Source organism: Periplaneta americana, chromosome 2, assembly GCF_040183065.1.
Source record: "Periplaneta americana isolate PAMFEO1 chromosome 2, P.americana_PAMFEO1_priV1, whole genome shotgun sequence".
Taxonomy (NCBI): Eukaryota; Metazoa; Arthropoda; class Insecta; order Blattodea; family Blattidae; genus Periplaneta; species Periplaneta americana.
In genome coordinates this window covers 37798297-37814296 of record NC_091118.1, presented here as the reverse complement: position 1 = coordinate 37814296, position 16000 = coordinate 37798297, and the positions used below count along the sequence as shown (strand labels likewise).

General features: G+C 34.2%; 1 protein-coding gene across 2 annotated transcripts in view; it reads right to left on the bottom strand.

The window, feature by feature from the left end:
• LOC138692686 (serendipity locus protein H-1-like) overlaps positions 1 to 7171 on the bottom strand; it is a 59830-nt gene extending 52659 nt beyond the window's left edge. Inside the window, exons 1-3 of one of the 2 annotated variants that reach the window (XM_069815823.1) lie at positions 6960 to 7171; positions 6015 to 6200; positions 2937 to 3085 (exon numbers count right to left, since the gene is read on the bottom strand). In XM_069815823.1, coding sequence (XP_069671924.1) covers positions 2937 to 3085; positions 6015 to 6173 — 308 coding nt within the window. In that variant the 5' untranslated portion in view covers positions 6174 to 6200; positions 6960 to 7171. Of the gene's footprint in view, positions 1 to 2936; positions 3086 to 6014; positions 6201 to 6448; positions 6777 to 6959 lie in introns of those variants that run through there. The other variant, XM_069815814.1, reaches the window with a different exon arrangement.
• Positions 7172 to 16000: the final 8829 nt, after the last annotated feature.

The window sequence follows — 16000 nt, the reverse complement described above, 5'->3', positions numbered from 1 at the left end:
TCAGCAATGGATTAATTAAACTTCTACTACATCAAAGATTATAGGGTGGTGATATATTCCAGGGGGGGGGGGGGCAAAGGCTAATTGGAATTTCCCGGTCTCTGATTGGGTCAAAAACTGTGATGTAACTGATATTTAACCCTTGCAGTAAATTTCTGTGACGTCCAGAGAGCCTAATAAGTCAAATCCACTCTCCTCACCTCCATGCTAGGGCCTCCTGGGATCTTTTTAAGATCCGAAAGAGAGAGTGGTGTGCGGAAAGCAACAGGAAGCTACCGCGTCTATCTTTCCCAAGAAAAACTGTACACATGGCATGATGAGTCTTTCCATGGTAAAGACGACATTAAGATATATGGATCATATTAAGAAACAAAGAGGAAGGCAGAAAATAGGAAAGATTGGAGAAAGCTGGCTTTGCAGTGAAAGACCTGCCCTCGGGCAGAACACTAAATAAATGAATGAATGATATATTCCATTTTTGTTCTACATTTTACAGAAATTTGTTATCCTTTCCACAATTCATAAATATTTTATTTAGGCTGTAAAATAATGCTTACCCTTTGTGAACCAAAAATTCATTGGAGTGTGTAAAAGGAATTCTTAGGGACAAAGACATTATAAAAGGGTTTACCACTGTTACCATTCATCCAGAACGGTTCCAGTTAGGTATAAAACGTGTGAATGAACTCCAAGGACCATTTTACACATATATGGTGATTGTCCAAATGGCACCGTTTACATGGTTAAAAGACGAAGATTGTACGAGAACTTTCACATGTACAGTTCATGCATTTTCTCAAGACACTCCCCCACTCTTCTTACAGAGCTGCGCACGAGATCAGATGAGTCTACTTACGAATTATAGGGGAATGGGTTATTCATTGCCTTGAACTTCTACTCCTACCCCCTCCACAGAAACGTTATTCCCATACTGCACATGGCGAGTGTCTTGACAAAATGCATGAGCTGTACTGGTGCAGTCTATATGGTAAGAGGCCACCGTGATGTCACCGTGCCTTCCCACTACAATTCTGGCGTCCATCACCGTCTTAATGGCACAACACATGGTACTGGAGTGAACAGGTGAATGGCTTCCTTCACATGTGCTGTGTCTATTGGCCTGTACTTTAATTTATTTACCAACATTGTGCATTATATTTAGTGGATGTTAATATACTATATCACCCAATATGGCAATTTTAGATATTGACATAGATAATCGTACTTCTTTAATTAAAGCGAGCTCATATTTGATACAAAACAAAGACAGAAATGAAACGAAAAATGCTTGGAGAAAAATTTTCCTGGAAGTGAAAACTTGTTTCGTCATCTCTCAACTCCAATAAAAGTACATAAAATGCTCAAACTCTTTCCTTTTTATATTTAACTAGTGGCTTGTGCAGCAAATGCTGTAAACTAAGTCCATTAGACGTTGCTGAAATGATCGGGAGACTGCAAAATTTTCTAGACCTCTTATTTTATCAGTAAGCAACACCTTTTGGTCTTTCCTTCGGAACTGTAACTTTTGCGCTCTCTCGAGCCAATACTGAAGAGAATGACACATATAAATATCTACATCATACCACCATTAAGTATATGAAAAAGACCCAACCCCATTTGATTAATAACTATAAAAATATTTGTTTTTAATAACAATATTATTTTACGTAAGTTTTGTAGTATACATATGACACCACTCAGTAAATGATAGAAATGAAGATCTAATTTAAGATATTCTCTACAGCTACTTATATAACCTCAATATTTCACTTTAATATCATCAATATAGCATTAATAATTATGTATAATTAATGAAAAATAGTCACATCATGGCATTAACTATAATAATATTTCATTTCTAATGGTAATAATGTCATCAAATCACCTCAAATTTTGTAGATTTTAATATCCAATACACAGCTGTACTCAGAAAATTACACACCGCAGAATCAGACATGTAAATTATTTTTAATAAGTCTTGAAGCTTTTAATAACCAATTGAATTTGAACTCTAAATATGTTAGCAATCCTGCAGGCCATGGCCTTTGTGTAATAGCCTATTGTAGTGTGTGTTTTGTTTTATTTTGAAATACAATTAGTTCTCAAAACTAACGAAAGATGGATTCTGGAAAATAGTAAAATTATGTAGGAAAACCGACATTTCACTGAAAACTACTATTTTTCTGAAAAATTTTGGGTTCCAAGCTTCAAAATGAGAGGTCATTTATTAAAATCCGTTCAGCAGTTGTCACGTAATTTCTATTACCAGTTCAAATTATATATATATATATAGATGGGTGAATCCAATGAATTCTGTTTGTCTTTTCATGAGCCTGTACAATATCATTGCTATAATGCATCCACCATCAATGTTGGCAACGAAACACTAGAATAACGGGCTCTAGATGCGATCAGTTGTGTGTAGTACTTCACCGTTTCGTGTGAATGGTGCTGTTTGGACAGTCACTGTGTATGTGTGAAATGGGCCAACTGTGTAACTAAAACAGGCAAGGTCCAGTTTCTCCAGAAAAATAATTTATTTAAACCTAAGAATTCCTTACTTGCTCTTTGAATAAGACGTGTCCAATGGAATATGAAATATATTTGTAAAGCATAAAAAAATTCCAATACTCTTTCAAGTATTTCAATTTTTGTTGTGCTACATTTTTAATTTTCACCTTTAAAGTTGTAAGTGTTGGGTACTGAGTATCAAAGTTCTGAAACAGGTATTGGCATTGAGTACCAAAACACTGTGGTATCAACCCACCTCCAATGAAAACAATTTCAAAAGTAATGGGTAGTGACTTTTTGCCCACTATATATTATATTATTTCAGATATTTCTCTACTTAATTTGCAGTCCAAATCGTCTTCTGACTACAACATGCTAAGAAGGCATTCCACCTAATAATATATTAGGTAACACAAAAATCCTACTTTAACCCAGGAGAAATCGATTGCTGGCATGAGTTATCAGGTGTATTGTCTTCACCATCAGTGCTGCCATCTTCCTCTAGTGCGCAGAGAAAGAGCATGGGATCTACACGTACTTCCACTTCCGTAACTTCGCATTCTGGTTCTGATCCCTGTAACACAACATGCAATGTCAATGCTGCAACATAAAGGCCAAAGAAAGATGAACCTAGTAGTTAGTTACAAACCAATTTCTAACATACCTATTAATGTCTAGCGACACTGTAAAAAATCTTGGATGATTAATGGATAGAGATCTAATTTGGAATAGCCAAGTAACTCACATCTGTAAGGAAGTATTTTCATTGCTCCATTGTTTAAATCATTTGCGAAATAGTCTGCCTCTTTCCATTAAAAAAAAAAGTTCAAACACTAGTGACGCCCCATTTTGATTACTGCGATTCCTTCTTGACAAATATAACTGCCAATTTAACTGAAAGACTACAACGTGTTCATCTGCAATATTCGTAGATTTGACCATATAATGCCATCTTTTGAAGCTCTCTCATAGGTCTGCCTAAAGAATTAATAAGTATTTAATGAATTTCAATCTTAAGGCATATAAACTTGCAAATGTTTATTTGCTATTTAATAACAATATATGAACGTTTTCGCCGTTTAGGGCATCTTCAGATATAACAAAACATATTATCTGGACCTATAATAACATATTATGCAAATAACAAGGAAAATGGAGAACAATATATGTGATACATGAAATTCATGACCTTTTATATATCATGATACAGGATGAATATTGAGATAATCTTTGAATTTGAACTTAGACTGGACGAATATTTTATTTTATACATATAGCTCATGTTACAATTAATATACAATGTTTAAAATTTGTCAATGATGTTAATTTTAAAATTTACAATGATGATAATAAAATATTTAAAATAATCATGGCTGAAAGTTGTCGTAAGTTACAAGATAGTATGCGTAGTTGATGTTCTTGTATTTTGTAATTATTTCGCTTAGAGAGGCCGTTGGCATTTGAATGAATGTTGTTTGACGTTGATGACTACATTACAATTGATATACAGTGATTAAATTAGTCAATGTTAAAATTTAAATTTTGTAATGAAGATAATAAAATATTTAGAGTTATCATGGCTGAGAATTGTCGTAAGTTCAAGATGGTTTTCGTAGTTGATGTTGTGTGTTTTGTAATTGTTTCACCTGAAAATAGAGATTAAGAGATAATAATAAATGCAAAATGTAGACAAGTTATTATATAGAGACGCAGATAATTATTATTATAAGAATTACTTGTTAAAAATGTTGTTTATGTTAAAGAATTACTGTTGGGTGTAATTAGTTGTTATTTGCATAATATGTTATTATAGGTCCAGATAATATGTTTTGTTATATCTGAAGATGCCCTAAACGGCGAAAACGTTCATATATTGTTATTAAATAGCAAATAAACATTTGCAAGTTTATATGCCTTAAGATTGAAATTCATTAAATACTTATTAATAATTTACCAGGCATATTGATATATTAAAATGAATTGTAAATTGCCTAAAGAAGCGGAGAACAGCAAATTCTATTAAAAAACAACACACACACTACGAAATTATCACCCATTTCTTAAACTACGTTCCTATTGGACCAGTGATGACTTCTGTCAATGGGAAAACCTTACCAAAACAATTTTCGCTTAAAAAATAAATTGGTAATTCATAAGTTCGAAAACCACTTCTAAATTAAACAATCATTGGAGCACAAAACCGTTTATTCTGCCGCTAGGAGCGACACATGACGTTTTCCCATAATAAATTTGGTTAGTGTTACAGCAAATTTCCTAAGCTAAAAATAGTGGTACGCCATTAAAAAAAGATTAAGAACCGCAGCTTTATGCACAAGGTTTCAAAGTTTGAAATTAGGCTAATATACAGGCTAGCTGAAATATTTGAATTTCTGCATTATTAAGTTATGAAACACATTAGGGCCTATATGAATTGTAAACTTGATTTTTGGTTAGGGTATGCCAAGACATTAATGATAGACTGGTCTTAAGTACAGTAAGAAATTTCACACACCTGGATTAACACTGTAGGCCTATATAAAAAAAAAATTTCACCTAAGATATGTAAACATTGAATAATATTATGTGATAAATCGCAATACGGTATAGAGAACGCAAGTAGGCATCAAATTTGACACTCTTGGGCTCCAATTCTACAATTACCAGTATTGATTAGGGTACGTCAAGAAAATAACGATAGACTGGTCTTAAGCACAGTAAGAAATTTCACACACCTGGACTAACACTGTAGGCCTACATGAAAGAAACCTCACCTAAGATATGTAAACACTGAACAAGGTTATGGCAATGGTATAGCCTAATACAACTTCTAAACCCCAGCCCATTTACTGTACGGTATGAAGATAACTGCATCAAATTTCACGCTCTTGGGCTCCAATTCTACAATTACCAGTATTGGTTAGGGTACGCCAAGACAATAACGATAGACTGGTCTTAAGCCAGTAAGAAATTTCACACACCTGGACTAACACTGTAGGTCTATATGAAAGAAAATTTACCCAAGATATGTAAACATTAAACAAAGTTATATGGCAATGATATAACACAACTTCTTATCCAGGCCATTTACTGTACGGTATGTACATAACTGCATCAAATTTACACTCTTGGGCTCCAATTCTACAAATACCGGTATACGCCTAATATTAATCTGCATATCGTTACTTTTAGTTTCAGTGTGCAGAAAAGTCATAGTTTCAACATTAACTTGTAAGAGTTTATCATTTACTCTGATCTTCATATATCTGTAAGAAAGCAATATTGGAGATTGTAATTTTATTCAGTTTGCAAGTAACCGTTGTTATATCTTACAATAACCTACTCCATACGCGAAATTTTAATTGACCGATTTTGTTTAAATGACATAACCTAATGCATAAAGAATAAAGACAACACACAAGTTTAAATTTCTTGCTAATGAAATGTGAAATTCATATTTATACTAAGTACTGGATATACAATAAATGAAACATAGGATATTGAACCTTGCTAAGTATGGAGTGTAATATGCTGTGTTCCTTCTTCACTTCTTCTGTCGAAGACGGAGTCTCGAGTAGCATCTTCAATTTGTCTTGCATTTTTACGGCCATACACGCGAAACGATGTATACTATCCAATTTCTTGCAACAGTTTGTGCAAACCATTTTCGGCAAAATATCCTCTGCCGATACCTGAAATTACACAATTTACTATGTTTTTATCATGCTAAAACTATAATATCTTATTACTCGGCTTTAGAAACAGCGTGATTCACGAATTAGGCATAACGGTTCATTACAATGAAAATATTTACTTAGCCCAAAGCTATTTTTCTTCTGTTATAGAAAATAGAAAAAAATAATATTCACGCACATACATCATTACCGGCAAATGGCGAGACTGACAGTGTCACGCAAAAATATTCGCACAATGAACTCACCGTTATGTGTAAATATTTCTTCATTTTCGCTTCCAAATAAAGTTTTTTTCCTTCTTCACTAAATATAAGAATGTTATCAGTTTGCTCAGCAGTACAGATACGACATAATTTCTCTAAATTTGGTGCCGTCCCCATTTTTCCCCTCTTTTTCAACCGTCGTCCATTTCATAAAATAGGCCTATATAAAGGATTTTCTTGATTATTAACGATCTTTTTACTTATGACCTCTAACGACGACGCCGTAAAAACACCGATGAACAAATGACGCTGGTTACAGCGTCGTTTTCATACGACGCTCACGGCTCAATACAATTTCGATTGCGTGCGCTTGAAAAGATATTGCCGATTTGAAACGAGAGAAAAACGAATGACTGTGACAGATGTTGAAATATGACGATTTGAGTTTTGAGCATATTTCTTGCAAGCTGTATTAATTAATTATGGTAGATAATGAAAATTCGTAAGAATATAAAGTAACTTAACAACATAGTAGTTGATTTAAGAGACATACCTTGCATGAGTCCACTCAATCTGTCGTCGTCTAGCCAAATGAACTTTTAAAGAACTCCCAAGATATGAATAAAGATTAAAATGTCATTAATTACAAAATCATTTTAAAAAACCACCGTACTGTAAGGTTTACAAATCGTATTCAATGAAACTAGACAACGCCTTGTCTAACTAATAATTATTTCATTCTTCTGGTTTGATTCCCAGACAGAACAAAAAAGCGCCGACAGAAAACATTACACAGTCTGAAATTTTAATACCCTCATCTACCCAGAGATGTCACTACGTATCGATTCATGACCATGTAGGATATCAAAACGCCATGAAAATTATAGTGCTGGCACGAACATACGTCCTCTTGAAACGTCCTTATATTCATGTGAACGCGGAATGTTTGAAACGACTTTGTAATAGACTCGTGCTTGGATAAAATTAAGCAGAAATCAATGTATGGCCTTTTTTTTTTTTTCTAAGGAGAGCTTGAAAATGAATTTAACTCGGAAATTTTATTTCTCTGGTTAAAGATATCTACAATGGTTTTTCTTTCCCCAGAACTAACTTTACTTCTCCATAATTCTCTATCTATCAAGCCACGATCATTTATATTTCGTTTAACTAGATCCATTAGTACTTTGGTCTTCCCTTTCTCCATTTTCTTTTTATTCCCCATACTTAAATTTTCCTTGGAATGCTATTTTGATTTGAAGTTATTTAGGCCTACAGATGAATGTGGCACCTTAGTCTTCTTTTTTCTGTTACTTAATGTTCAGTAAAGATTTTTTTTTTTTTGCTTTTTACGGAGGAGGGACCCGAAGGCGTACACTGCAGCCTGAGGCTTATTGTGCTTACCATTTCTGTTCTCTGAATAATACTTGTAGCCAAACGTAAAAGCTCTTGTACAAGTACAGCAAGCCACACTATGAACTTAACCTGGACTATGGTATGGATGATGACATGTGAATTAATGAGTCTGAAGTCCAACGCCGAAAGTTACCCAGCAATTCTGCTTCAATTGGGTGGATGAAAAAAAAAAAAAAAAACGAACCAGGATTTGAATCCAGGCCCATTTGTTTCAGGGTTAGACGTGCCGTTACTCCATAGCAGTCGACCAGAAAAGAACTTAAATACTGTTGAAAAATTCTTTCAAATATTTCAACTTTGAAGCATAATTATGGACATATTATACAGTGCATACCAACATAATACCCTAGCTCAAATTAATATAAATTATAAACCATTAATGCTACACAAATCAAGCTTTTAGTATCTCCGTCTAGAATAGCCTCCCTTTTCATTTAAAACCATTGACCTCTCCTAATCTGTTAAGGTGTTCATTGCATAGTTCAGACTTCAACTTCTCAAAACAGAATGTATAGATTTTTCAGTCTGAGTAAAGTAACATCACGAATTTGATCATGTGTTTGTCCATGGTGTGGAATTTAGGTTGAGTTTAGTTTAAGACCTCTTCTGGCACCACATGATCACACATTATCACGTTCCAGGTGCCCCAACCTCACAAGAGAGTTACACGTAAACAACTGCCAGAAGAGAACAGAAATGTTGAAAGACAACCGGGTGGTATTAGAAAAAAAAACCAGTCCTTAGAAAAACATACTTCTAACTTAAAGAAATACAAATGATGAATTACTAGCTTAAGGTCAGTTTCAGACAAAACAAATAAGCTTCATATACCGGTATTATTTTATATGTGTTTCCGTGTATTTGTTTCTCAGATTAACTTCTGCATGTTTTAATCAATATGACATTGCTTGATAAACATAAAAAAATTACTGACGAACTATTAAGTTATTTAAGTAACAACCTGTGTTAATATTTAAATTATGTTATTTTGGAAAACGTATTATGTGTCTTTCACGTGTTAAATTTTTATGTTACCTTGTTAACATGTTTCGGCTATCATCAGAACTGGTTGATGGCCAATAGAAGGCCGAAACATGTTAACAAGGTAACATAAAATTTAACACGTGAAAGACACATAATACATTTTCCAAAGTGATATAGTGTTAAAAGTTGTGTAATCAAGATGTATATATGTTATTTTACCTGATTGACTAGTTTCGATGTCATATCCATCATACTCTGAATTCTAGCGAGTTTCTGCACTATACCTTATTCTGGTCATAACTGCCTCGCTAAACATCTAGCTCACATTAAAACTCTATTGTCATCGAGTTGCGTTTTATACCAAAGCAGTGAAGATATGGTTGTCTCAAATGGTTGTGTGGATGTCCGGTGCAGGAGTCATGTACTGTTGCAAAATATAGGAGAGCAAGACTGCTAATGACATCGAAGTACAATGCAGCAAATTGAATAACATTTCACGTCTGTTGAAATAAGTACAATAATTACTTCAAATTATCCACCACTGATACAAAAAAATCTACACCTCTTATTTTTCTAAACAGTGCACAGTTCTTCGAAACGCGAATCTAGGGGAGCAAAATTAACTTAGATCATCCTTGAGAAAGTGAATTTTATTAATGAGATACCGTAGTATTGTAAATATAATGAATCTTCACAATCCATAATCTGTTGTTGTTTTCTAATGCCAGACATTTGACAAAGTCATTTGACCTCTTGCACTCCAATATTTTTCAAAGATATTATCATGGTCAGCCACTGAAGCACAGATTTTGAGGTGTTCCGAATCCATTTCTTGGTTTGAGTTGCACAATGGGCAGTTAGGGGACTGATATATTCCAATTCTATGCAGGTGTTTGGCCAAACAATCCTGGCCTGTTGCCAATCTAAATGCAGCTACAGACGATTTTCGTGGTAAATCGGGAATTAACTGTTCATTATAATGCAGAGAGTTCCATTTTTTCTCTTGAGATTGTGTTATCAAATTTTGTTTGTTGAAGTCAAAGTATGTAGATTTAATAAATCTTTTCACAGAGTAATACATAGATTTAGTAACAGGTCTGTAAGTAGCAGTGCTGCCCTTCTTTGCTAATGCATCCGCATTCTCATTTCCCAGGATTCCACAATGGGATGGTATGCATTGGAATACAATTCTTTTATTGAGTGATATTAATTGAGAGAGCATTTTAGTTATTTCTGCTGTGTGAGATGAAGGTGTGTGTTTAGATTATTGATAGAATAGCTGTTTTGGAGTCTGACAATATAACAATCCATAATCTAAAATACAATAAACAGGGATATATCAGCACCATGTTATAGTGATTATAGTTATTATATTGCAATATACTTTTAAAAAGAATGGATTGACGGAACTTTTTTATATCTTATAACAAAACTTGAATTGAAAAAAAAAAAAATTGACGTGCTAGGTTTATAAGATATATGCCATTCTTTACAAGATTGTAAACAGTTGCAGGCACAGCTGGGGATGCTTGGGTGAATGACGTAAATCAATTACTTGCTATTAGATTTAAAAAGAAATGGAAAAAAAAAAAAAAATTAAGAAAAATCGTTTTTTTACAGTAAAACCTGTTCACAACATAACCAGCAATAAGTGAAAATTTGTCCATAAGGAACATTTGGGATTATTTTATTATAGGATATTGCTTAATTTTCGTCAAGTTTGACAAGCGATTCTGACGTCACAACATGGCCAATGTAAACCAACACGACGAGTAAATAAAAGTCACTAAGATATCACCTCAACTAACCCACTAACCTCCTCACATACAGTAGAACCTCTATTATCCGTGGTAATGAAAGGGGTGGAGTGAACGGTTAATCGAAAAAAATCAGATAATCCGTAACATATGTTTTCATAAATTATGTGCAAAGATTAATACAGTTTCGTAATATCCTCCATGATCTTCTGTTTTAACAGTCTAGATAACAGATCAGACGTTCACTAACTTAAGTCTGATTTTCAACGACAAAACTCCTAATGACGGCTGTCTGTGAAAAGATAGGAATAGTAGGCCTACAGGTCTGATGTTGTAGATTTACATACTTTAGACCTATACTCTTTATATATTTTTTTTCATTAAATCGTGCACAGTTGTAATTTCTATTTCGTATTCTGATGTGAGATGAACCACAGTTTCTCTTTTTCCAAACCATTCAATTACTCGTACTTTTTTCGTAGTACAACACGTTTTCTTTTGACAACTGTAGAAAACATTTTGTATAGAAGTTAGACAGTACGGCCCCTTTAAGAGTAGACCATACTGTATAAGGGTAAAGGTTTGTAAAGAAAACACTCTGTAGAAAAAATTCGAACTAATATAATGTGCATACAGTACTTCATATTTATTCTACATGAAAAAAAAAAAAAAAAGACCGAGAGAGAAAGTCAGTCGGATAATCCATCAATCGGTTAATAGGGTGACGGATAATAGAGGTTCTACTGTACGTCGACCACATGACATCACTCCATTCTCCAATCTAGCCAACATATATTCTCATAAACACACTACCGATATCCTATAGTCATATAGACCCGAACATTTTCCTGGTCCCATGAATTTACCTCTATAAAGCTATATAGAACTAGGAACTACCTGTATTTAGTGGGAACTGCCTATTGCAGAAACAGAAGAGAAAATCAAGACTGTAAATAAGTTTACCCACCACTGTTCTAAGGTTTCTTGAATGTCCATTTTTAAAACTTTCTCTTTTCTGTTGAATGCTGCCTGGTGCAGTTGTTGAACGAAAATGTATTGAAATTAATAGTGTTGATATTTTATATTAAATTAACTAAAACAGTATCATGGTATAAATAAGTAAAATCAATACACTTATTTTCGTTACAGTCTTAATTTCCCTTTCTGTTTCTGCAGTAGGCAGTTTCCACTGAATACAGTAGGTTTATAAAGGTAAATTCATGGTACCAGGAAAAATGTTCCTTATGAACAAATTTCCGCTTATTCCTGCTTATGTAGTGAACAGGTTTTGCTGTAAAAAACAATTTTTCTAAAATGTCTTTTTCTTTCTTTTTTAATCTAATGGCACGTAACTGACTTAAGTCATTCACCCAAGTGTCTCCATCTGTGGGCTACACTAAACAGTATAGTTCTTTTAGCCACCTAGAGGCATAGCCCTCTATGCACCATGGGAGGCAAACTACGTAGCACAACATGACGATTATAATGGAGCAAAGGTGGAATGTCAGTTGGGGGAACAGAAGTAACCCTGAAAACCTACGATCATCCTTTGTCTTTGTCCACCAAAAATTCAAGATTGATGTACCAATGTGGAAAGCCAATGTTCTAGCCATTAGGCTAATGATGCGTCTCTTCAGAAATGTTATGTTGATTAAAATATATATATATATAAATTTATGCAAATGACAGGTACATAGATAACTTATCTTTTACCTATACACAACCTCAAAATTAAAACAATTAACTTAATACAACTTAAAATTAAATCTAATGAAGGAACTAAACAAAATCCTTAAAGAACTAAAAACTAAGAACTAAACAGAGGCATGAGGCTTCTCGCTTCCCAGTATCTGGCACATTCAGTCAGTGATTTTAGAGCTGGGCAGCGTTGGAGATGATCCCTATTCATCGCTTCTTGAAGGTCACAAAAGGTACAGGTTGGATGTTGATAAATACCGAAAAGGTGGAGATGCTGCACCAAGCAATCATGACTAGTTGCAAGGCGGAAATGCGCGACTGCCAATCTTCTTGGTCCGTTAGGTATTGATAGAAGGCCCCTTCTCCAGTGTTTGTCATATGTTCTTTCTGCAATCTCATGAGAGTGGATGTTGTGGGCAACTTCTTTGATGTATAATTTTATTGTCTGGAAGGGTGTTGGTTTAGGAGATGTTTGTAAAATTTTAGCACCTTTTTTTGCCAAGGCATCGGCCTGCTCATTGCCAAATAAGTTGCAGTGTCCGGGGACCCACTGTAGTACCACGATTTTGTGTTTTGCTTGTAATAGTTGTATGGCATTTTGACAGTCTTGGATTGATGTAGATTCAGGGTCTGAGGAACCTACAGATTCTATGGCTGCTTTGGAGTCTGACAGGATGACGACATTCTTGAATTTAGTTTGATGACATATCAGTTGAGCTAAGGCTACCCTGATAGCTTCAATTTCACCATCATAAGCTGACCTATGAGTGCCTACCGCTGTATAGGAGGCAAAGATATCGCTGTATACACCGGCACCAACATTAATATCATCCTCAGATTTGGATCCATCTGTATAAACACGAAGCCGCTCAGTTTCTGGATACCTGAGGTTAATTGTTTCAAGAGCCAGGGATCTTAATATATCTACTGGTGTTTCTCTTTTACAAACATCATCTTCCAAATCTACAGAGAATAAGATGGAGTTAGAAAGTATTGGATTTAAAAATTGAGGAAGAGGTTCTGGAGTATTACAAATCTGATATATTTCCCCTCAATTCCATGACTCTTTGTATAAATCCGTGCTGTGTTTTCAACCTTCTTTCGACATTATGATAAGATTGCCAGAATTGGTCTCCTGGAATTCTCAATAGCTTTTCGTATAGAATTAGTGCCTTCTCTTCAATTAATCTATGAATTGGTTTAAATCCTGTTAAGAGGAGCACGGCATTAATTGGAGTGGTTTTGACTCCACCAGTGAGGAGGCGTAGAGCTTCGTTTTGCACTTGATCGATTTTATCTAATACTGTCTCCGAAGCTGTTATTAGGGGTTCACAACAGTACTATATGTATATATATATATATATATATATATATATGAGTAGCTTAATATCAAAGACGGACATCTGACTTCAATCGAAATTTAGGTAGCTGTGGTTTTTTTTTTAATACAATTTTTCATGCTCTTTCCAGTTATAGTGAAACCATATGCAAACTCTAACACTACATTTATAAAATAAATTGTGTTAAATATTACAAAGAACACTGTGAATTAAAAAATTGCCTCTAGATCAAAACTATGGAGACGACAGATTCCGTCTTTGATATTAAACCACTCATATATATATACACACACTTATTATTATTATTGTAAACAGAGGATACTTATAGGTTCATTATGTATTAGTTTTTGTTATATTTGTATAGAGAGTGATGGCGGATTAAGAACTGGAATACATCTAATCCACCATGACGTGAACAATGATTGATGAAATAAATAAATAAAATATATATACACACACACACACACACACACACACACACACACACACACACACACACACACACACACACACACACATACACATACAGATTCAAGCCTGATTGAGCAGCAGGCTTTTGTGTAGGGCTACATCATATTTTTTTGAAGGCGTGACTCACTTTTGGGTGAGACTTTTCTTTTTGAGACTCCCCACTAATGTGCCAGTTCTTAACCCCAATTCCTGTAAAACTGGAAGAAACTATAATTTTACTCAAAATCAGTGGATACTACACAAAGTACGATTAAAAAAAAAAACTTTTTGAGTATTTTCCGGGAAAAACTAAAAACAAACGACAATCACAGATGGACACTGAATTAGTTTTGTTGACAGTTGCATTCAACTAGCTGAAACTCATTGAAATGTGTACCTACTGATGGAATGTTGATACCAGACCTTTTTTTCGCAAAGCATATAGACCATTTTGTACCAAAAGAATCCCTCGAGGCTGCTAAAGAAGCTTTCAAAGTTTTGATAACATTTGCAACCTCGTACTCATGCAAAATAAGTTTCTCGTCTGTGATTGCTATCAAAACTAAAGCGAGAAATCTCGTTGAACTTGAAAACGATATCACTGTGTGTGTATCGAATACTTGGTCCAGATTCGAGAAGCTACATTCTGGGGGTAGGGGGGGAAGGCAAATTTATCAACAGTAATCTCACTAGACGTTTTGATTTATCTAGAGAAAATCAAAACTCGAGTGGGATTTAATTGACTATTACACGATTAGAAGAAAGTATATAAAGATTAGAAGTAACGAAGTACTCCAATACAATAAAATATTAATTGACTTACGAAAATACAACTGTCTTCAAATGTATTATTGTACCATCTCAACATTACAAATATTACGCTAGATGCATGCTAGATGGCAGTAGTGTCTTCATACAGACACTGTAATGATTACTAGCAATGCCTTCTCGTCGAGAAGTTCTCGATCTATAGTACACGAGGACAATGTTACTAGTCAAGAAGGCTTTGTTGATCCAGTTTCATTTTTATTAAAACCACTACAGTTGCATTCCACTTCGATTATCCGAATCCCAGGAATCAAAGTCACTTGACAGATGATTTTCAATAAATCTTAATATTAAACAATCTCTGATACGTGACTATCCATAATATCATATAGCAGAAGCTATAACATAACCTAACTAATATACAAAAGTGTTAGAAAAGTTTTAATTAACGACGATGACATAAAAAATAAATATGAATAATTTTAAAAGGAATAATTATTGAATGTACAATTTTCAAATTTGAATGTGGTTGGTGGTTCAATTGATGTTATATTGGACGTGTGCATAATAGAAGTGGAACTCGTTGATTTAGGCCTACATGGTGTATTCAACTTATTCAGGATTTCCAAATGGTGCTCTTCATTTATTTGTAAATCGGATTTCAGAAGATGCATAGGTATGATCAGTGATTTTTATTAATTCTTGTTCTTGAATGCCAATGCGAGTCATATTTGAAACTGCTGTGCATTGACTGGAGTGGTTTGTAATTTTATATATATATTTTTTTTTTGATGTCCAGACCAGGGCAGTTTCAAATGTTGGCAAACAAAGAAACAAATGCTAGGGACGTGATAAAATTAAACAAATGCTAGGGACGCGATAAAATTGTGCGATAAGCAGCCATTATTGGTTGAAATACGTCCTTTCGTACCGTTTTATTGGTCAAAAGTAGTATGACGTAGTAAGAGTGTAATAGTCACATTAATATAATTTTTACTTTAAAACTACTGAAACATTTTTTTATTGTTATGCTAAACGTTATGTTTATCTTTTTAAATACAAAATAAATGTATGTTAATAAGGCATTCTGTGTTTTATTATGTAAATAATTTCGCGATATACCTCAGCTCTTTACACGTCCTCCCAGATGGTCGCGACCCACACTTTGGGAACCAGTGCCCTAG